The sequence below is a fragment of the Leopardus geoffroyi genome, chromosome A2, assembly GCF_018350155.1.
Source record: "Leopardus geoffroyi isolate Oge1 chromosome A2, O.geoffroyi_Oge1_pat1.0, whole genome shotgun sequence".
In the NCBI taxonomy this organism is placed as follows: Eukaryota; Metazoa; Chordata; class Mammalia; order Carnivora; family Felidae; genus Leopardus; species Leopardus geoffroyi.
Window position 1 is genome coordinate 51555740 of NC_059331.1, and position 23888 is coordinate 51579627.

The following is a 23888-nucleotide window of genomic DNA, read 5'->3' on the forward strand; positions in this document are numbered from 1 at the left end:
ACGGAGGTCCCTCTTCGATTTCGCCTCCCGGCCTTCTCCCACCTCTCAGCCTGGCTGGCCCCAAACCCTACTCCGGCCTCGGCCCTCGCGCACTGCCCCAGCCGGGCCGCCCGGCCGCGCACTTCCGGCGCGGATATTTTGCGTCACGGTGAGGCGAGCCTTGGTGGCGTCAGCGTGGCGTAGCGCCGGGCGCGCAAGTCGAAAACGAGGGGCGGAGACGGCTTCTGCGCGGGTGAGAGGAGTCGCGGTCGTCGTCTCTCGAGGGTTCGCGCGTCTGTGGTCTGGTCGCTAGGTCCGGCCGAGTCCGGCCTTTCCTTCTGGGGCTCCGCGCCCCGAACGTCGGCCTCCTCATCTGCCCTGTCGTGGAATTTAGCCCCCCAGGTACCTCCCTGCGTCGTTAAAATAACAAAATGAGAAAGGCTTTTACCCCCAACTCGTTTCCGAAAGACTTAGTCCAGACAGCTGGCCCAGCCCACCAGTCTGTCCAGGCTTCTCTGGAAAGGAGGCATGTTATGGGCTTGCGCCCTGATGTCAGACGGCCATGATTTACCTTAATTTTTCTGTCTATAAAATGGCTGATAATGGTTATAGATACTTCACGAGGCAGCGGATGAAGAAAACGCTTAGCAGGGTGCGTGGTAGTTAGTAAATGTTAACTATTTTGGGAAGACATCGTTCTAATTAAGAGTGAGTATCGGTGGTAGGTACTGCGGATTCTGGAGTCAGACTGCCTAAGGATCCCATTTCTGCCACTGAAGGAGAATAATAATGGTACCTCTCTCCAAAAGGTTAGTGAGTAATGAAGTATTCATTACAAAGCACTTAAAATCGTTCTTGTTAGTTATTAATATTTACTTGCCTGCCAGCCATTCTCATTTAGCGAATATTTCCCGAAATTTTATTCCAGGTACTGTGCTAGGCACTGGGGATGCTGAGATAAGTCATTCCGGGTTCCTGTTGTGAAGGAGCCCTGCAGTCTAATGTGATGTGGTAGGGGATCCTAGATACACTCTGTGGAACAGGGAAGCTGGAGTTGCAAACCCCCTTGGGGATAGGAGGAACATTTTTCAAGGAAGATGACATTTGGCCATGTCTTTCAGGATTAGTAGTTTCCAAGCAGAGAGGAGCGTTTCAGGTGAAAAAAAACCTTATGCAAAAGTGCTGAGACCAGGAATGTTCTGGTTTATGAGAGACACTAGGAGGCCCTTAATGTGGTTCAGGCCCTCCCCTACCTCTGCAGTTTCATTTCTTCTTTGTTTTTTTTTTTTATGCTTATTTATTTTTGAGAGCGAGAGTGGGAGAAGCGTGAGCGGGGGAGGAGCAGAGGGGGGACACAGAATCTAAGCAGGCTCCAGGCTCTGAGCTGGCAGCACAGAGCCCAATGTGGGCCTCGAACCCATCAACCATGAGATCATGACCTGAGCCGAAGTCAGATGCTTAACCCACTGAGCCACCCAGGCACCCCTCCGCGGTTTCATTTCTGACTACAAGCTCCTTACTTGTTCACTGTTGAGTTTTTCTCTGCCTGGACTACTCTTCTCATACATCTTCTATTGGTAATCTCCTGTTTCAGCCTTCAGGTCCCTGCTTTAATACCATTTTCTCAGATGATCCCTGAAAAATTGTCCCAGCTTTTCTTCATCTCCCCTACCCATATCTAGACTAAATGTCCATGTAAGCCCTCATAGCACCCTGTACTTTTGTAGCACTTACACAATGTAGTTAAGTAACTACATCAAGACCATTCATTACTATAATTTAAATTCCCTGAGGGCAGGGATCATGTCTTGTTCACAGTTGTAACCCCAGCACCTGGGACAGTCTCCAACATATAATCCTGTATTAATGAGTTAAAGGAGATGGTAGATTGGGGCTAGATGATGAAGTATCTCTAATGTCAGAAAGAGAACTGGGTTTTATCCTTCAGCAGGAAGAAAGTGGTCTGGCTATAGAGGCAACTAGGTAAAGTCTTGAAAGCAGGGGAGTATTGACCAGATACAGGAGTTGAAATTCTCTCAGCACCTGGATTTAGACAGTATTAATGTAAAGACTTCTTTGGTATAGAAGTGTAGAAGTTCTTTGGCTTTTGATAGAGTAGTTTTCTTTGAGCTATAGCTTTGACTTTTCAGGATTTATCTAGCTTCTAGAGGGTAACTTCTACCCTCTGACTTTGCTCTCAAAAGTAATTTAATTGCAGAAGACTTCGGTCAGAATGGTTCCCAAGAGAAGGCCGTCAAAATTGGAGGATAAAGAAAGCCTGACAGAAGAGGCTTCCAGTAAGTATCTAGTTATTTGTTGTTTTATTTCCTATAACAAATGTGTGAGACACTTACAGAGAAAGTTCCTCCTTTCAAGCTGGAAATCATCACGACTTAATGGTTAGAACACACAGAATCTGGTATCAGGAGATTTGGGATTGAGTTTCTGCCTCTGATTCCATGTATGACTTTGGGCATGCCCACTGTCTCTGAGCTTCTGTCTCCACATCCCTAAGAGGAATGAGTATTATAGAGCTCATCTACTTACATCATCTAGATGGTGAGAAAAAGGTACAACATAGTCTGTATCCTTTAAACTTGTGGTCCCCTTTCCTCCCTTAAAAGAAATTATGGGGGCATCTGCCTTGCTCAGTCAATAGAGTGTGTAACTCTTGGTCTCGGGGTTATGAGTTTGACCCCCCCCCCCCATATTGGGTGTAGTAGAGACTGCTTAAAAGTAAAATCTTAAAAAAATTACAATACAGATAGACTGATGTATGAAGGAAAGGCATCATATCAAAGCAAACACATTAAGGGTGAAGAAACAGTGTAAATTCTGTCCATATGAGAATGTGGTGGACAGAGGCCCTAAGAGTTCTCATGAAAAGAGGTTGATTGTCTTTTCATTTATTATACTCATCTACTCTGTTAAGGTAGTTGTAACTTGTTACATCATTAAAGGAGAAGAATAAATAATCATACTTAATTTCAAGTATCTGTTTGTTTTGTTTATCATTATTTAAATTTATTTGTTTGTTTTGAGAGAGAGAAAGGGAGAGAACTCGAGCAGGAGAGGGGCAAAGAGAGAGAGGAAGAGAATCCCAAGCAAGCTCCGCAGTATCAGCACAGAGCCTGATGCGGGGTTGAACTCTTTTTTTTTTTTTTTTTTTCATTTTTTTTTTTTCAACGTTTTATTTATTTTTGGGACAGAGAGAGACAGAGCATGAACGGGGGAGGGGCAGAGAGAGAGGGAGACACAGAATCGGAAACAGGCTCCAGGCTCTGAGCCATCAGCCCAGAGCCCGACGCGGGGCTTGAACTCCCGGACCGCGAGATCGTGACCTGGCTGAAGTCGGACGCTTAACCGACTGCGCCACCCAGGCGCCCCGGGGTTGAACTCTTGAACCATGAGATGGCCTGAGCTAAAATCAAGAGTCGGACACTTAACTGACTGAGCCGCCCAGGCGCCCCATTTATTATGTTTTATTACTTCTCTTGGGGCGAAAACCTTGGGATAAAACCACTCCGGGCTTTGTACTCAAAGGCTTGATGCAGGAGAACCTGCCTGATTCTTTCTACCCCTGCATCAAGTTGTGTGCATCAAGATTATTACCTCCTGGAGAACTTTTTAAAATTCACACGCCCAGGACCCATACCTGAGATTTTAATTGAGTAACTATGGGATGTGACCTAAGAATGCACTTTTTTTTTTTTAATGTTTATTTACTTTTGAGAGACAGAGCACAAGAAGGGGAGGGACAGACAGAGAGGGAGATATCGAATCTGAAATAGGCTCCAGGCTTTGAGCTGTCAGTGCAGAACCCAATGCAGGGCTGGAACTCACAAACTGCAAGATCATGACCTAAGCTGAAGTCAGACGCTCAACCGACTGAGCCATCCAGGCGCCCCTTTAAGTTTATTTGAGAGAGAGAGAGAGCATGCACATGCAGGGGAGGGCAGAGAGAGGGAGAGAAAGAGAAAGAATCCAAGCTAGGCTCTGCACTGACAGCACAGAACCCAATGGGGCTCGATCCCGCTAATCGTGAGACCATGACCTGAGCTGAAACCAAGAGTCAGATGCTTAACTGACTGAGCCATCCAGGTGCCCCAAGAATGTGCTTTTAATAAGCTTGTTAGTGATTCCAGTGCAGTGGTTTGCAAACAACAGTTTGAGGCACCCTGACTGCTTTAGAATTTGGGTGATTAAACAGTTCCATGGTTATTTTTATTAGAAGTGGCATGTTTTGAATTCTCCAAATCAAAATGCAATAGATAAAAATAATTCTATTTATTGATTGTTTTATTTGTACGCCACTATGTCTGACCATTGTTAGAGATAAAATTTTACTATAGCATCAATTTCAATATAATTCTTCAAGAACCCATCAACTTTCCTTTAGGGTTATTCTAAAGTTTACATTTTTTAATCTTTACTGTTTGTCACATTCTTGAAAATTTTGTTTGTTTTCAGAAGCCAGCAAGCAACCACTTTCCAAGAAGACAAAGAAGTCTCATATTCACAATGAAGTGGAAGAAAACGACAATGTTTTTATAAAGCTTCTTAAAACATCAGGAGTTATTCTTAAAACAGGAGAGAGTCAGAATCAACTAAGTAATATTTTAATTTAAATCTTTTCTCTGGGTTTGGTGCAGGGCTCAGCACTGAATCATGGATTTTCGAAATAGAGGCAATGAAGATTAAAAATAGAAGTATTGTCTTTCTTGAGACAAAATTAACGTTGAAATTGCTTTTTAGAGAATATTGTTATAGTTTTTGGTTCTGATTAATGCATGTTAAGTAAAGTAATTCTAATTTTTTTTAGAAAAAATTATATACTTGTATTACTTTGTGTTTTATTGTGGAAAAATAAATTAATACTCGAGAGTAATTAGATCTGTGTCAGAATAATTTCAAACGAAAATTTATAAAGCCATGTAAAGCCCTGCTTTTAGGGCATAGATTACTTTATTCTGCTAAGATTATGGCGTATCTTTTTTGGTACACTTAATAGCTATCCTCTATCAGAGCTAAATCTGTTTTACGATGGGTTTAGAAAATTTAGCTCTGAAATTAGGTTGAAAATATCTTTATTGGCTTCATCAGGCAGGAAACATAGGTCTTTAGGAAAGTAAAAGTATAGTGGGAGATATTAAAGATTCTGGTGACCATCTGTTTTTTTCCTCATAGCTGTGGATCAAATTGTTTTCCAAAAGAAGCTCCTTCAGACTCTGAGGAAACATCCTTCTTATCCCCAAGTATGTGTTTCTTCCTGGTACTTTTGCTTTTTCCAGCACTACTCTGGAATTGGGGATTTAAAGATGCAGGCATAGGGGTGCCTGGGTGGCTCAGTCAGTTAAGTGTCCGACTTGGGCTTGGGTCTTGATCTCAACGGTTAGTGAGTTTGAGCCCCACATCAGGCTCTGTGCTGGGAGCTCAGAGCCTGAAGCCTGCTTCAGATTCTGTCTCCCTCTGTCTCTGACCCTCCCCTGCTCACACACTCTCTCTCTCTGTATCAAGAATAAACGTTAAAAAGGGGCACCTGGGTGGCTCAGTCGGTTAAGCGTCCGACTTCAGCTCAGGTCACGATCTCACAGACCATGAGTTCGAGCCCCGCGTTGGGCTCTGGGCTGATGGCTCAGAGCCTGGAGCCTGCTTCCGATTCTGTGTCTCCCTCTCTCTCTGCCCCTCCCCCATTCATGCTCTGTCTCTTTCTGTCCCCAAAATAAATAAACGTTAAAAAAAATTAAAAAAAAAAAAAAATAAACGTTAAAAAATTAAAAAAAAATAAAGATGCAGGCATAAAGTTGAATGGGCTAGAATGATTTTTAGTTAATCTACAGCAAATGTTAAACTAAAAATCTTAACTCTTAACCTTTTTTTTTTTTCAATGTCATTAAGATAATAGAAGAATTTGTTAGTGGCCTGGAATCCTACATCGAGGACCAAGACAGTTTCAGGAACTGCCTTTTGTCTTGTGAACGTCTGCAGGATGAGGAAGCCAGGTATGGAGTGGAGGCATAGAATCTTGCTGAAGTTTAAGCTGTTAACACTAACCAAATTGCAGGTTGGGGATGAGGGGAGAATGTATTTTTTTTGTAATTTCACTTTATTTTTATAACCCTTTTCTCTTGGGGCACCTGGGTGGCTCATTGGTTGAGTGTCCCACGTGGTTTTGGCTTAGGTCATGGTTCCAGGGTCATGGGATCAAGCCCTGCGTTGGGCTCCATGCTGAACATAACGCCTGCTTGAGATGCTTTCTTTCAGTCTGCCCCTCTTCCTGTTTCTCTCAAAAAAAAAAAAAAAAAAAAGAAGAAGAAGAAGAAGAAAAAGCAACTCTTTTTTCTTCAGTTTTAACCTAACCTTTAAATTATTAATTTATGTTTATGAGACTAAGAGCCAGGGTGTTTTCTGGAGTGTGTCTCATCTGTGTTGATAGAATTTTAACTAAGAGCCTGGTTTAAGAGCCATCTTCTCATGTTCTGTATTTCTGGTATAAGAGGATAGTTTCTTTTTAAATATTGTATATTTAACCAATTTTATGAAGAAAAGATGGTAAAAATATTAAAACAGGGAAAACAGAACAGAAAATGAATGTCTTTTTTTTTTTAACAGCATGGGCGCATCTTACTCTAAGAGCCTCATTAAATTGCTTCTGGGAATTGACATATTACAGGTGAGACTGTGCCACATTTTCTGTGAACAATAGATGGATGTGATTTGTGGTGTATGCCCAAGTATAAATGGCATAAAGGGTCAGGTAGGGTTAATCGGAGAGTTTGGGTTTGCAGTAGTTTACCATAGCCCTGTTGCAGAAGTATATCTGGTAAGCTAATATCTGCAGCTTTGGACTGAGCTAATTTAATTAGCTCAGTACATTTCTTTAAAATATTCTATATTCCCTCAGCCTCTGATTCTTGATTTGTAAAGCTTCCTCTTGTGTGTCTGTGTACCTTATATATCTCTGCCATATTCACATCTGTATCGTCTCCTATATAGGTTTTTATTTGCTTATTAACTTGATTTACCCTTTTCCTCCTCCTCTCTTTTAATATGTTGAGTGGATAATGCTTTGACATGTTTTAAATGTTTCACATTATAAAAACATACAGTGGAAATTCTTGGTTTACCCTGTCCTCCATTTTTTTCTTTTTTTCTTTCCCACTGCTAATCTTCCCACACTCATATCCCATCCTTCTCTTTGGAAATCTTCAGTATAATTTAGTTAGATTAAATTTAAGAGCCCTCTTGTTCCTCTGGAGTGAAATCTTCTCTTTTTGCAAACTGTTGGATAATTTTTTAAGTCTGCATTTCATGAACTAACAGTTGTCATCATATTTAATAATATTATTATCTGATTATTTTAATACTGCATAAATCATTTTGCAATTTTTTTAAAGATACATTAATGACAAGTCTTTGTATTTCAACAACTTATATTCGAGATATAGCCAGCATTCAAGTGGCCATTCTTAAAATGAGATTTTAATTATACCAGAGTTGTTCCTCCCAGAGCTCTTGTTGGAGCACATTATGGCTAATTATATATTTCTGTTGTATATTTCAAGACCATCTCCTAACTCCTTATGTCTTCTTTTTCAGCCTGCCATTATCAAAACCTTATTTGAAAAGTTGCCAGAATTTCTTTTTGAAAAGTAAGTGGAATTACTCTGGAATGCTTAAATTACTTTTGTGTATTTAAGTTTCTCTCTGAAAAGATTACTGTGAAACATTGGTTTCTCTAAAAGTCATATTGACCGTGACACCAGATTCTTTTTTTTTTCAACGTTTATTTATTTTGGGACAGAGAGAGACAGAGCATGAATGGGGGAGGGGCAGAGAGAGAGGGAGACACAGAATCGGAAACAGGCTCCAGGCTCTGAGCCATCAGCCCGGAGCCCGACGCGGGGCTCAAACTCACGGACCGCGAGATCGTGACCTGGCTGAAGTTGGACACTTAACTGACTGCGCCACCCAGGCGCCCCTCGTGACACCAGATTCTTAAGTGACTACTAAGATTTTACTGAGGTGTATTTTGAAAAAAATGTAATCTGTTTATATGACTGCGTGTTCCTAGAAGGATATACCATAAACTGGTAATAGTTGTCTCCAAGGAGGGGAGCCAATTGCTTGGTGTCAGATGTTCTATGAATACCATTCTTTACCTTTTCAATTTTATGGTGTATGTGTGTGACTTTTTTTTTTTTTTTAATTAACAACCTAATAGAAAAGTAGAAAAAGGTCACAAATAGATAATTCACAAAGAAATACAAGAGTGTCAAACATTTTTTTAAATACTCAGTTTCACATTTAAAAAAAATAAAAAGTGGGGGATGTGCCTGGGTGGCTCAGTCAGTTAAGTGTCCGACTTGAGCTCAGGTCATGATCTTGTGGTTTGCAAGTTTGAGCCCCGCATGGGGCTCTGTGCTGACAGCTCAAATCCTGGAGCCAGCTTCAGATTCTGTCTTCCTTGCTCTCTGCCCCTCCCTCACTCTCCCCCTTTCATGCTCTGTCTCTCTCTCTGTCAAAAATAAACACTGAAAACAAATTAATGCTCAGTTTCATTAATAATCAAAAATACAAATTTAAAACAATAAATACATTTTTTCCCACTCTCAAAGAATCTTTGTTATTCAGTGTAATGAACAGTCATGCTTGTACATTACTAATGAACATAATAAACTGGTTGAAGTCATTCCGAAGGGTATTAGGTTGTGTGTATCAAAACCTTCCTTAGATTTTGCATACTCTTTTTTTCTTTAATTAAAAAAAATTTTTTTTTAATGTTTATTTATTTTTGAGAGAACATGAGCAGGGGAGGGGCCGAGAGAGAGGGAGACAAAGCAGGCTCCAGGCTCTGAGCTGTCATACAGAGCCCAATGCGGGGCTTGAACCCACGAACCATGAGATCATGACCTGAGCCAAAGTCGGATGCTTAACCGACTGAGTTACTCAGGCGCCCCTACTTTCTCGTTTTTAATGTGTGTTTTTTCTTTTTTTTTCTTGAAGTTTGTTTATTTTCAGAGAGTGAGACAGAGGGAGCAAGCAGGGTACAGGCAGAGAGAGAGGGAGACAGAATCCCAAGCTGATAGCGTGGAGCCTGACATGGGGCCTGAACCCACATACTGTGAGATCATGACCTGAACCAAATTCAAGAGTTGGACACTTAACCAACTGAGCTACCCAAGCACCCCTAATATGTGTTTTTTCTAGGCTTTGTATATAACAATGATGATAATAATAATAATAATAATAATAATAGTAAACTTACAGATAGTTCTTTACAAATTTGTGCTTTGCCTGAATGGCTCACACTAGTTGCTTTATGTCTTTTTCAGCAGTTACATTTGACTGCACTAAACAAACATTGAGAACACTGTCAAGGAAAGGAATGGAAGGTTGTCCAAAACTGTAGACATAGGAGATTGAGGAAGGCAGAGACTGTCATTTTGGGGGAAATAATAATAAGTGAGCCAGAATTTCTTCATCTATAAACGATTTTCAGTACTTTTACATAATCTAATTTGACCTTCTGTGTTTCCAAAGCACAGTGCTTGCTTTTATTGGTACTCATCATAGTGATGTATTTAATATTCTACCTTTTAAAAATATTCTTGGGGCTGTGTCGCTCAATCGATTAGGTGTCGCAACTGTTGATTTCAGCTAAGGTCATGATCTCACAGTTTGTGGAATTGGCACCGCATCTGACTCTGCGATGACAGTGCTGACAGCACAGAACCTGCTTGAGGTTCTCTGTCCTCCTCTCTCTCTGCCACAACCCCCCTCCCCCCCCGCCTCAAAATAAATAAATAGGGGTGTATGGCTGTCTCTGTCGGTTAAGCACCTGACTTCAGCTCAAGTCATTATCTCATGGTTTGTGAGTTCGAGCCTCAAATCTGGCTCTCTGCTCTGAGCTTGGAGTCCACTTTGGATCCTCTGTCTCTTTCTCTCTCTACCCCTCCCCTGTGTTTCTCTCTCAAAAATGAGGAAGCATTAAAAAATAAATATAAATAAGTAAATAAATAAATAAAAATGTTCTTCTTACTCAGTTTATTCAAATTTATCACCTTGATTTTATTTGTTATTATTAAGAAATACTCTACAGACCTTTTTTTTAAAGTTTTTTTAACTTTTTAAAAAATTTTTTTCTTTGTTTCTTTTTCTTTTTGAGAGAGAGAGAGAGAGACAGAGTGTGAGTGGGGGAGGGGCAGAGAGAGAGGGACACACAGAATCCGAAGCCGGCTCTAGGCTCCGAGCTGTCAGCAAGAGCTTGATGTGGGGCTTGAACTCACAGACTGTGAGATCATGACCTGAGCTGAAGTCGGTCGTCCAACCAACTGAGCCACCTAGGTGCCCCACTCTACAGACCTTTCTTAACCTTTCTTTAAATGCTCCCCAGATGCAGCTACTGTTAACAGTTTAGTGCATCTTCTTGGATCTTTCTCAACATATACGTCTCATGATTTTCTTGTATCATATGTATGTCTAACACAGCTTGTAATGTGTAAATGTTCAGTAAGTGTTCATTCAGTGTCTGAAATGTTTTGTGCAGTATTAAGGCTTGCTGTTGTGTAAGTCAGAAAGGCTCAGTTTCTGTCTTCTTGTCCTAACATTTCAGTGTGAACAGTGATGGACTTAACATGCCCAGACTCATCATCAGTCAGCTGAAATGGCTTGACAAAATTGTGGATGGCAAGGTAGGCTTTGGGACTTGTTCTGTCTCTTAGATTTAGAGTCTGTTTTCCAAATTTAACCAAACTTTTGGAATTGCAGGGGTTTTTTTTCTTAACTGAAAATTCACATTTTTCTGTTTATTTGTTAGCTTTTTTCTCCTGTCATAATTTGAGAATCATGGATATTTCACCTTTTAAATTTCTCGAAAAATTTTTTTTCTAATTATGATGAGTAGATATCATCTATTAAATAAATTGAAAGAATTGAAAAGAAGTTAAGTAGCTGTCCAAAGTTGAGAGATTACTATGTTTTATTTCTCAAAAGGCATGAGATCCCACACCAGCCTACCGCTCTGCAAATATTTAATTTGATTGCATATGAGGAAAGTTTTAGAAAGTTTTTGCAATTAATGTGAATTGTTATTAAGCACCTTGGTAAAATTGGATCTTTTTTGAGCCTAGGGTTAAGGCCTATTTCTTTTCAGAATTCATTAATTCATTCTATTAATTTTTGTCAGACATTCTAAGGCTAAATCTTTATTTGGAAGAACATGAGTTTTAGAATCTCCTGTGGGCTAGAATTTTGGGTCTGTCACTTTTTGTGTATCTTTGAGCAGCACATATCCTCACATTTTAAAAATGGGAACTATCGATGTACCTGGCTAGCTCAGTCAGTAAAGGGTGCAACTCTTGATCTCTGGATCATGAGTTCAAACCCCACGTTGGGCATGGAGCCTACTTAAAAAAAAAAAAACAATGTAAAAAAAGGGGGCGGTGGAATTGTCACACAGACTCCAGAGTTGTGAAGATTAAATGAAGTAAAGTATATAACAGACCCATTAGATAATATAGTATCCACTCTACTTTTTTTTTAATGTACCATCCCATGTGTGAAAATTCCTGGGTCATTTACCTCTCCATTTAGGCTTTGAGTTTATGTATAGGTGTCATATGATACACAAGATAATTCCAGCTATACATTTAATGAGGAGGAAGTCTTTCTCTGTTCCTGGTAATGTGCAACAGTTCTAATGGGCTCTTCCACTGCAGGATCTCACCACCAAGGTCATGCAGCTGATCAGTATTGCTCCACTATACCTGCAGCATGACTTTGTTACCAGCCTTCCTGAGATCCTAGGGGATTCCCAGCATGGTGATGTGGGGAAAGAACTGAGGTGAGTAAGTTCCCATTCTGGCAGCCTTATTGCTGCAGTATGAAACAGTAGTGGTAACATATTGATGGCATCTACCTTCCATGAACAGGTATGGGATTTGACTTGTTTTTGTAATAATGAGTATATATTTGATGCATAAAGTAGACCCATCTACTTTTTTTAAAGTGGTATACCTGTTGTGAGTATGAAGTCTGGGTTATGATTAGGCGTATAAACATAATCCCTTTGTTTTGTTAGCATATCTTCCACCCAAGGAGTCCTCACTTGTGACTGCATGTCCCAATCATTTGTGGAGCTTATCAAACATCCATATATTCTTTGGTCCCTAAATGATTCATTCTGATGTACATCACATCAGACCCAGTGTTGAGAGCATTGCTTACTGTCATTTATGTGAAAAATAGTAATTGGTAGGGCAGTGATTAAGGAAGGGAGAACACTATCCCTATGTAATAGGGTTTCTGTTTTAATGCAATTTCTTGCTTATCCTTGAAATAGTTTTTAAAAATTCAATTTGTAATACTTCCTTTTCTTTAGATGTCTGCAAAGCTACCTCTAGAAATGTCCAGTGATTGCTTGCCTTTGTGTTTTTGGGCAGTATGCTCCCTCTGGGTATAGCACTATACCATCCACTTGGCCTGCTTAATTCCAGCTTGTCGTTCTGCATAGCTTTTTCTTAGAATCCATCACTGTTCTCTACTCTGCTCCTGTAGCACTTTGCATGTATATCTATCCTATTTGCCATACTTCATTGTAATTGGTGTAGGTCTTCTTCTTCTTCTTCTTCTTCTTCTTCTTCTTCTTCTTCTTCTTCTTTTTGCTTTATTATTATTTTTTTAAGTAGGCTCCATGCCCATTGTGGAGTTTGAACTTACTGAGATTGAGAGTCATGTGCTCTAGCAACTTAGCCAGCCAGACACTCCTGTTGTAGGTTTTCTTTTTCCTTTTCTCAGGAAGGATATGTGCCAAACTCAGTAGTAGTTACCTCAGGGTACTAGAGATGGTGAGGAAGAGCTTCTTGTTTGTACTCTGTTGTTTGAATTTTCTGTAATGAGCATGTATTTTTTAAAAATCAAAACAATTTTTAATGAAATAAACTAAACAAATTCAGTGGAAACAAAGTGTATCTTCTCTTCCCATACTCTGAGTGATTTTTCTAAGTAATTATCTGCCCAGCTCTGTTAAAAGCTGCATAGATTTTCTCTTTTTCCACCATTCACAGTGACCTTTTGATGGAGAATACTTCACTCACTGTTCCTATCTTGGATGTCCTTACCAGCCTCCGACTTGACCCAAAGCTCCTGTCTCAGGTAGGAAGGACTGTGCTGTACAGAAACAGAGCCCACTTTCTTGCCTCCCAGAACCAGTGTCAGTCATTGCCTTGAAGCAGTCATACATGAAAATTTGATTTTGAAACAATATTGAATGATATTTCATCTCTTTTTTCTCTTTTTGATGAATTTCATTTGCCATAGTATGATGGATTCACTTTTCTGGTTTAAAGCAGTAAGTTTTAATGGATATCTTCTATTTTGCATAATATTTATGCACTGCTCTCCATAGGAATAACATTTTTACGTGTCTTCCTCCAGCTAGTGGAAAATTTAGGCTCTAAATTGTAAGATAACACTTTTACATTTATCACCTGTTTTTTTTTTCTTTAATAGTTATACCTTATTCTTAATTTTTAAATATTTCTTTTTGAGAGAGAGACAGAGACAGAATGAGAGTGGGGAGGGGCTGAGAGAGTTGGAGACAAGGAATCCGAAGCAGCTTCAGACTCCAATCTGTCAGCATAGAACCTGACACAGGGCTTGAACCCACTAGCTGTGCGATCATGACCTGAGCCGAAGTTGGATGCTTAACCGACTGATCCACCCAGGCACCTCTTCCTTCCTTCCTTCCTTCCTTCCTTCCTTCCTTCCTTCCTTCCTTCCTTCCGTCCTTCCTTCCTTCCTTCCTTCCTTCCTTCCTTCCTTCCTTCCTTCCTTCCTTCCTTCCTTTTCTTCTTTTGTATATGAGCGGGAGTGGGGGAGAGAGAAAGAATCTTTTTTTTTTAATTTTATTTTTTTTAATGTTTATTTACTTTGTAAGAGAGAGAGAGAGAGCAGGGGAGGGGTGGGGGAGGGACAGGAGACAATCCCAAGGAGGCTTCATGCTGTCAACACAGAGACCGTGCAGGACTGGATCTCATGAACCATGAGATCATGACCTGAGCTGAAATTGAGTCGGCTGCTTAACCACTGACCTACCCAGGTGCCCCTTATCACCAGGTTTTGAGGAAGCTGTGTCATTAACAATGGAAAGCTTGCAATTTGCAAAAGATAAAAATAACATGAGGTGTTTTTCTTCCTAAATTACAAGTGAGAAAACTGAGAGAAGTAAGTTTTCTAATTTTACATAAAGGTCCGTTCTTTATTGAGGTATTAACAAAAAATATTTAAGGTTTTCCTGCTTTTTATGTGTAGGTCCGCCAGTTGGTGATGGGTAAGCTGTCATCTGTCTTATTGGATGATTTACCTGTGATAATCAAGTTCATTCTTCATTCTGTAACAGCCACAGATGCCCTTGAGGTACGCTTTTATTTCTCAACAAACACCAACTTTAGAGTACAGAGTATAGCAGTAATGCCCTTGTGAAACTCAGTAGTAGGAAAGAGACTTATCTAGATTAAGATGCATCAAGATACATTATTTAAACTAATAGTTTTTAATTGCTCTTCTCTGTCCCCAAACTAATTGATAATGCTGATTAATCCAGATAATATTCAGGGGATAGAATGGAAGTAGTCAGATTTATTGTTGCATATAAGTTGCTACAGGTTGTATTTGCTATTTCAGTATAATACCTAAAGGAATTCTGAATGGCATAGTTTTGAAGGGCATGACATACTATCCTTGCATTAGCTATTGTCATCAGCTCTCCTTTTCAAGATGTCTTGTCTAAGATTTAGTAATTTTTGTTAGTCTTTCAGGAGATTGTTAGGGTTCTATTGAAGGAATGGACCGTGCCTATCCACTATGAAAGGGCAGAACACATAGCTTAATAATTATTTTCTGCAGGTAATTTCTGAGCTGCGGGAGAAGTTGGATCTGCAGCATTTTATTTTGCCATCATGGTTTCATGCCTCACAAAGCAAGTTGAAAAATAAAGGACGACAAAGGTATGTCATCAACACCTCCCACCCTTTTCCTCACACAGTCAAGGAAAGTTTTCTGACATTTATCCTGAAGCCAGGACAGTAGATCTGAATACTTGGAACTACAAATACTGGTAGTAGTATTGTTGACATGTACTCTACCATACAGTGGTTCAAATCCTGTGTACATGGTACATGTAATGTGTGTGTACATGTATACATGTGTGGGTTGGGTGTATAATTCTAGCTTTTCAAATCAATCCTAGGTAGACTGCAGTACAAATTTATTAGACTGCAGTACAAGTTATTAGCCACAACATGAAGTTGTGCCTTGAAACAGGCAAATGGCTAGTAACAGGAATCCAGATCTTATATGTCTGTCTCTGGTAATTGGAAGAATGATTTTTTTCCCCCTTTTGCTACTTGTAGTTCTTCAGGAAATCAGGAAAACAGCGGTCGGGACTGTGTTACTCTCTTCTTTGATGTAATAAAGTCGGCTGTTAGATATGAGAAAATCATTTCGGAAGCCTGGATTAAGGTAAGTGAGATCTTGGTGACTTTGAACATTAAGGAGAAAGTAGGTGGCAATCAGTGACAGATATGTAAGTAAAGGTGGAAATAAAAGTGTTAAAAGTCAGTCAAGTAGACATGATAGAAGATGGTTGCCACATGGGCAGATTGGTTCTCCAATAAGAGAACAGGGCATGCTGAAGAAGGTGAAACGTGTTCTACTTATGTGTTATAATATTTCTGTGACCCTTATTTTTCTAGGCAATTGAAAGCACTGCCTCAGAGTCTGAACACAAGGTAACATTCACATACTATGACTTTTAAGTACTGCAGGCTTGAAATTAATTATCCTAGCTAGTTTTCTTCTTTCCTCTCCCTCTCTCCAGTCATCCCTTCTGTGCCTTCTGTAGCCACTCTAATCAACATTAGCTGTCTGGGGAAGATAATCTGAGGGGATGATTTGCCACATGGTCTTTGCTACTCATTTGGGCAATAAAATAAACCTAAACTATCCATAAGGGAAAATGTTAACATTTCACACATACATGGCAAGTTACAGTCCTAAGAAACCAAGTCCCCATAGATGAAGTGAAGACAGGACTCACCTGGGGCATGAGTCAGGTCCCTGTATCTATCAGATTACTCTTCCTTTTACCAAATGGCATTGTCAAGATAATGGCATTCGTGTTTTACTTTCCTTTGCTCATGTCACCCTGACGAGAGTGAATCCATCCATTCACTGTCAAGACAGGGGTACTGACTCTGTCTTAATTATGGATTTTTTTTCTTATGTCAAGAAGCCAGGTGATTAAGTTTCTTATGCACTAATTTGTTCCCATTAAGGATTTTTCTTTTAGTTGGAATCTGGTTTTGTGGGGTTTTGTTAGATTATCTAATTGTTGACTTTTAAAAACCTTTATGATACCAAATGAAACAATGAAACTCAATATTTTTTTTGTGGAGGTGGGATCAAAATACCCCAACACAACTGTTTTTATTTTATTTCTTTAAGATTATCTTCTTTTTAAGTTTATTTAGTTTGAGGTTGGGAGGGGCAGAGAGAGAGGATCCCTAGCAGTCTCCACACTGTCAGCGCAGAGCCCAACGTGGAGCTCAAACCCACAAACTATGAGATCATGACCTGAGCTGAAGTCAGACACTTAACCAACTGAGCCACCAAGATGCCCCAACTGTTTTTATTTTTGCATAACCCTTGGCCACCTGCATACCTGTTTTTACAGATATATAATTATTATATAAATATAATTTTGTATTCTGATTTTCTCTTGACATTATGTCATAAACATTTTATATGCTTGTGCATTGTTTTTATGTCATTTTTAATAGCTGTATTCTAGTATAATGATTCTCAATTTTGGTGTCTAAGTGAATTGGGCTTTCAGTGAAGGGATGTTCCAAGTAATTTTTTTTTTAATTAAAACACTTAACCTTTATTAAAATGTCTTTTTTTGAGATATAATTGACATGTTACATTAGCATTAGGTATACAGTATAATGATTCAGCATTTGTATTTATTGCAAAATGCTCTCCACAGTCTTGTTAACATTTGTCACCACATGGTTACAAACTTTTTTCTTATGATGAGAATACTTAAGATCTGTTCTCTTAGCAATATCTATGCAATACGGTATTATTAACTATAGTCATCATGCTATACATTATATCCCCATGACTTATTTATTTTATAACTGGAAATTTGTCCCTTTTGATCCCCCTTACCCATTTTTGTTTAAAGATTTTATTTTTAGGGGCACCTGGGGGGCTCAGTCAGTTAAGCATTCGACTCTTGATTTTGGCTCAGGTCATGATCCTGGAGTCGTGAGATGCAGCCCTGCATTGGGCTGTCTGCTGAGTGTGGAGCCTGTTTGGGATTCTTTCTCTTCCTCTCTGTCCCTTCCATGCTCACTAGAGCATGCACACACTTTGGCACATAAGCTCACATGCTCTCTCAAATTAAACGAATAAACTTAAAAAAGAAGATTTTTTTTTTTTTTCAACGTTTATTTATTTTTGGGACAGAGAGAGACAGAGCATGAACGGGGGAGGGGCAAAGAGAGAGGGAGGCACAGAATCGGAAACAGGCTCCAGGCTCTGAGCCATCAGCCCAGAGCCCGACGCGGGGCTCGAACTCACGGACCGCGAGATCGTGACCTGGCTGAAGTCGGACGCTTAACTGACTGCGCCACCCAGGCGCCCCAGAAGATTTTATTTTTAAGTAATCTCTATACCTGATGTGGGGCTCAAACTTATAGCCCAGAGATCAAGAGTTGCACTTTACAGACTGAGCCATTCTGTTGCCCTTTCCCTTCACCCATTTTGCCTCACCTTCTACTTCTGGCAACCACCAATCTGTTCTGTCGATGAACTTGGTTTTTTGTGTGTTTTGTTATTTATGAGATCATAAGGTATTTGTCTTGCTGTCTGACTTATTTCACTTGGCAGAATGCCCTCAAGATCTGTTCATATTGGGGCATCTGGGTGGCTCAGTCATTTAAGCGTCCACCTCTTGATCTTGGCTCTGGTCATGATCTCACCGTTGGTGAGTCTGAGCCCCGTGTCAGGCTACACACTGTCAGTGCAGAGCCTGCTTGGGATTCTCTCTCTCCCTCTCTCACTGTCCCTCCCCCGCTCAAAATAAATAAATCAACTTAAAAAAAATTCTGTCCATGTTGTTGTAAATGGCAAGATTTCATTCATTTTATGGCTGAATAGTATTCCAGTGTGTGTTTATGTGTGTACATATGTGTACATACCACATTTTGTTTTTCCACTCATCCATCAGTGGACACTTAGGTTGCTTCCATGTCTTGTGCAGGGATCATGGAGTGCAGATATCTTGCCGAATTAGTACTTTCGGTTTTTTGCTTTTTTTTTTTAATGTTTATTTATTTTGGAGAGAGAGAGAGGCAGAGTGTGAGCAGGGGAGGGGCAGAGAGAGAGAGGGAGACACAGAATCCAAAGCAGGCTCCAGGCTCCGAGTCCGACATGAGATCGAACCATGAGATCATGAGCCCGACTCACGAACCATGAGATCATGACCCGAACCAAAGTCAGATGCTTAACTGACTGAGCCACCCAGGCGCCCCTAGTACTTTTGGTTTTTTGAATAAATACCCAGAAGTAGAATTTCTGGATTGTATACTTCTATTTTTAATTTTTTAAGGAACCTCCATACTTTTTCCACAACGGCTGTACCACTCACATTCCACCAGCAGTACACAAAGGTTCTCTTTCTCTGCATCCTTGCCAACATTTGTTATCTCTTGTCTTTTTAGTGATAGCCATTCTGACAGGTGTGAGATGATACTTCATTGTGGTTTTGATTTGCATTTGCCTGATGACTAGTGATGTTGAGCATCTTTTCTTGTGTCTGTTGGCCATTAGTATGTCTTGAAAAAATGTCTGTCCACATCCTCAGTACATCTTTTGATTGATCTTTTGCTCTTGAGTTGTAGGAGATTTTTTTTGGCCTGCTTGACTTTTGTAACCATTTTTTTTTTTTAAGTAATCTCTACATCCAATGTGAGGCTTGAACTCACAACCCCAAGACCATGAGTTACTTACTTTTCTAAATTTTGGCTGAAATCAGGGCTGGGGTTATCAGGCAGTTTTCGTAGTACAGAAAGAGCAGTTTGGCGTCCCATAAGCAGTTTTTAAAAACCCTGAGCATAACAGGACCAGAAGAATGCTAATAAAGACATAATTAGGCATCTTTTGAACCATCACTATTTGGCCATTCAGTGTTGTGACCCTTGGGTGATTATTCCTGTTGAAATAAAAACCTTTCAAATTGGAATTTTAAATTTTTTTTTTTCAACGTTTATTTATTTTTGGTACAGAGAGAGACAGAGCATGAACAGGGGAGGGGCAGAGAGACAGGGAGACACAGAATCGGAAACAGGCTCCAGGCTCTGAGCCATCAGCCCAGAGCCTGACGCGGGGCTCGAACTCACAGACCACGAGATCGTGACCTGGCTGAAGTCGGATGCTTACCGACTGCGCCACCTAGGCGCCCCTCGAATTGGAATTTTATAAGCTAGGAATGGTGTTTCTAGGTGAATTTTCAGGATATTAGAGGGGCCAGGTGCCTCTTTAACCCTTTTTTTTTTATTTTAAACAAAGTTAATTCAAGCTAATTGGGGGAAAAAACTGGGGAGAATCTAAAAATGTTAAAAATAAAGTTTCCATGGGACACCTGGCTGGCTCAGTTGGTTAAGTGTCCGACTCGATTTCAGGTATGGTCACGATCTCATGGTTTGTGAGTTCAAGCCCCTGGTCAGGCTATGTGCTGACAGCATGGATCCTACTTAGTATTCACTCTCTCCCTACCCCCTACCCCTGCTTGTTTGCATGCTCATTTTCTTTCTGAAAAAAATAAGTAAATAAAATAAAGTTTCTCTTTACTGTCTGTTCATTCTTCTTGTATAATTACTCTTACAGATTATTTCCTATTTATATAGAAGGTGTATTTGTGTGTGAGTGCAGGTATGACTTTGAACCTCACATTGGGCTCTGTGCTGACAGCTCGGATCCTGGAGCCATCTTCAGATTCTGTGTCTCTGTCTCTCTCTGCCCCTCCCCAACTCACATTCTGTCCCTCTCAAAAATAAATATTTAAAAAGTTAAAAAAAGAAAAATCCTTTTATGGTTATTGTCTTGCAGGTTGCTTTTTTTAAAACTTTACAATGTCATGATTATCTATCAAAAAATATAGTATACCTTGTTCTTCTTAACGGCTGCATAATATTCTGACTTTAATTTTTTAAATTTAAGAATTGAAATAAATTTTTTTTAATGGTTATTTTTGAGAGAGAGAGAGAGACACAGAGCATGAGTTGGGGAGGGGCAGAGAGAGAGGGAGACACAGAATTTGAAGCAAGCAAGCTCCAGGCTCTGAGCTGTCAGCACAGAGCCTGATGCAGGGCTCAAACCCACATACCGTGAGATCATGACCTGCGCCGAAGTTGGATGCTTAACCAGCTGAACCACCCATGTGCCTCAAGAATTTAAATTTAAGAAAAGAATTTAATTTTTTTCATATTTACAGGCATTTACAGTCTCTCCAAATTTTGAGAAAGTATTTTTCTAATAATGAAATATATACCGAGGTTGGCTAGTGATTGTTCCTTAATGTGAAGATATTCAAGGTTGTTTCTGTAATAATATCACTTCAACTTACATTCCAAGTGTATCTGGTATCTTACATTCCAAGTGTATCTGGTATCTTTCATAAAAGATACCAGTGGTTAATAATTGTGGCAGTTATTTCTCTGAAAAATATTTATGGGTTTTGTGAGGAAAAGAAATGTAGATACTCCTATGGAGTATGTTGAACAAATGAGTATCACCCATTTTCTGTTTTCATGGGGAAAAGTTGAGAGCTACTATTTTATGGAAATAGATGTACTGATACATTAAACTATTTCTCTTTTGTCATTGACAATAGATTTTCGACATGGCAATACTTTTCATCATCTATAGCACCAATACTCAGGTAAAGAAGTATGTTGAGAGGGTGCTAAGAAATAAGATTCGATCAGGCTGCTTTGAAGAACAGCTGCTACAGAGTACATTCTATATTCATTACATGGTAAGTATCAGAGAATCAGACATTAGTCTGAAAGTTACAGAGAAGTCATATTTAACCTTTCCTTTCCAGTGTGGGAATCCTGACAATACCACCTTTCCTGGATCTTCATCTTGGACAGCTCAATATTGCAAAACATAGTAGGGTTATTACTTACCTTGATTGAGACAATATGATGTTAATAAAACCATCCTAAGACTGGTGTCCCATCTTTTTAGGAAAAATGTCACAAAACTGGTTCATGTTGAACTTCTTAAACTCAAGCTCCAAATTCTGTTTTATAGGAAATGTTTTAGTTCAAGTCTTCTTTTTTTTTTTTTTTTTTTTTTAATGCTTATTTATTTTTGAGAGAGAGAGAGAGAGAAACAGAGTATGAGTGGAGAAGGGTAGAGAGAGAGGAAGACATAGAATCCGAAGCAGGCGCCAGGCTCTGGGCTGTTAGCACAGAGCCTGATGTGGGGCTCAACTCTCAAACCATGTGATCATGACCTGAGCTGAAGTTGGAAGCTTAACTGACTGAGCCACCCAGGCTCTCCTTAGTTCAAGTCTTCTAATTACATACTTCTATAACTTGACTTTTAACCTGCAATGGAAGGCTTTACAGTTCCTATATAAAATTTTCATCTTGTTTCAGCCCATTGTTCAAGTGGATTGAGACTTTTGAATCTTAACTTTGCATTAAACATTTTAATTATCTAGCTCTTTGTGATCTGTAGCTTTGACAAACTTGCCTTCTGTATCCTGTTCTAAGCAGTTTTTAAATGTTTATATATTTTTGGGGAGAGAGCAGGGTAGAGAGAGAATCCCAAGCAGGCTCTACTCCGTCAGCGAAGAGCCTAGTCTGGGGCTTGAACTCACAAACTGTGAGATCATGACCTGAGCCGAAGTCAAGAGTCAGAGGCTTAACCAACTGAGCCACCCAGGCACCCCATAAGCAGTTTTTTAAAAACCTGAGTATAACAGGACCAAAGGAATGCTAATAGAGACATAATTCTGCATCTCTTAAACCATCACTATTTGGCCATTCAGGAAAGTGACCCTTGGGTGATTATTCCTGTTGAAATAAAAACCTTTTGAATTGGAAATTCAAACTAGGAATGGTGTTTCTAGGTGAATTTTCAGTATATAAACAGTGTATACCTTTTTAGGAAACTGGGTACCCAGTGGTTTATGGCTTAGGAACTAATTAGAATATGCAGTTGAGTTTTAAAATTGTATATTTAGGGGGCACCTGGGTGGCTCAGTCGGTTAAGTGGCTGACTTCGGCTCAGGTCATGATCTCACTGTCCGTGAGTTCGAGCCCCGTGTCGGGCTCTGTGCTGACAGCTCAGAGCCTGGAGCCTGTTTCAGATTCTGTGTCTCCCTCTCTCTGACCCTCCCCCATTCATGCTCTGTCTCTCTCTGTCTCAAAAATAAATAAACAGGGGCGCCTGGGTGGCGCAGTCGGTTAAGCGTCCGACTTCAGCCGGGTCACGATCTCGCGGTCCGTGAGTTCGAGCCCCGCGTCGGGCTCTGGGCTGATGGCTCAGAGCCTGGAGCCTGTTTCCGATTCTGTGTCTCCCTCTCTCTCTGCCCCTCCCCGTTCATGCTCTGTCTCTCTCTGTCCCAAAAATAAATAAACGTTGAAAAAAAAAATTTTTTTTAAAAATAAATAAACATTAAAAAAATATATATTGTATATTTAAGACTGGATTTGGTGTTTGTGTTATCTTACAGTCCTTTCTGTGCTTATTTCTGGCAACGATACATGTTTTGGGCTATGGTTTTCTAGAAGGCAGAGACCATAAGTAATTTTTTATTGCATTTTCTTCAGCAAAGTATTACACCCAATTCAGTGCTTAATTTAAGATTTTTTTTTTTTTTTTTTTTTTGGTATTGTGATGGTATCAGTAAAGAAGCTAGACCTAAACTGGTTATATTTACTTTGGGTCCATTAATGTTCATTTTCTGCCTTATTGGTGAGACATGATCAGTTATCTTTTTGATCTTCTTTAAAAGAAATCGGTTTAATTAATTAGTATTGAACCTTATATTTTGATTTCAAATCATAACCGTGGCAGAACAGGCCTAGGGAGGCATATGATTGAGTGAGGAAATTGGGATTTAGAATATCTGGATTCTAGTCTCAAATTGGGCAGATAGGAACAATGCTGTTAGGCTTGTAATTTAACTTCTTTGAGCTTCCAGGTTAATTCTTATCCATATGGCAAATCCCACCAATCCTGAGAGAAGACTCAATGATGAAGGATAATTTTGAGTAAAACAAAGGTTAAGTTTCCTTAAGTTAAAGTGAGAGTTGGTCAGGAGAACTCTGACATCCTATAAGGGTTGGCAGCTCTTGGTTCTGTGTTAACTAAATTCCTCCCACAGCTCATTTTTTCTCTCTTTTTCCCCCTTAAGGTCCTTAAGGATATTTGTCCATCCATTCTGTCGCTGGCTCAGAGTTTTGTGCACTCCCTAGACCAGAGTATCATTTTGTTTGGCAGTCTCCTCTACAAATATGCATTTAATTTTTTTGACACTTACTGCCAGCAGGTATGTTGAAATATTTATCTTGGAAAGGAGGGAACGGAACAGGAAGAAATGCAGTTCCAAGTGACTTGCATGTGATATGTTTCTTTCTTTTTTTTTTAATGTTTATTTTTGAGAGAGAGAGAGAGAGAGAGAGCATGAGCAGGGGAGGGGCAGAGCGGGTGGGAGACACAGAATCCAAAGCAGGCTTCAGGCTCTGAGCTGTCCGCACAGAGCCCGACATGGAGCTCGAACTCGGGAACTGCGAGATCATGATCTGAGCCGAAGTTGGACG

General features: G+C 39.8%; 1 protein-coding gene across 3 annotated transcripts in view; it reads left to right on the plus strand.

Moving 5' to 3' along the window:
• The first annotated feature begins 257 nt into the window (after positions 1 to 257).
• FANCD2 (FA complementation group D2) overlaps positions 258 to 23888 on the plus strand; it is a 63811-nt gene continuing 40180 nt past the window's right edge. For 2 of the 3 annotated variants that reach the window (XM_045493754.1, XM_045493757.1), the window contains exons 1-16: positions 275 to 381; positions 2198 to 2276; positions 4450 to 4590; positions 5167 to 5234; positions 5878 to 5981; positions 6592 to 6652; positions 7579 to 7631; positions 10595 to 10673; positions 11700 to 11824; positions 13047 to 13134; positions 14293 to 14397; positions 14887 to 14987; positions 15393 to 15501; positions 15735 to 15770; positions 20942 to 21085; positions 23483 to 23617. In XM_045493754.1, coding sequence (XP_045349710.1) covers positions 2213 to 2276; positions 4450 to 4590; positions 5167 to 5234; positions 5878 to 5981; positions 6592 to 6652; positions 7579 to 7631; positions 10595 to 10673; positions 11700 to 11824; positions 13047 to 13134; positions 14293 to 14397; positions 14887 to 14987; positions 15393 to 15501; positions 15735 to 15770; positions 20942 to 21085; positions 23483 to 23617 — 1413 coding nt within the window. In that variant the 5' untranslated portion in view covers positions 275 to 381; positions 2198 to 2212. Of the gene's footprint in view, positions 382 to 2183; positions 2277 to 4449; positions 4591 to 5166; positions 5235 to 5877; positions 5982 to 6591; positions 6653 to 7578; positions 7632 to 10594; positions 10674 to 11699; positions 11825 to 13046; positions 13135 to 14292; positions 14398 to 14886; positions 14988 to 15392; positions 15502 to 15734; positions 15771 to 20941; positions 21086 to 23482; positions 23618 to 23888 lie in introns of all 3 variants that reach the window. The other variant, XM_045493756.1, reaches the window with a different exon arrangement.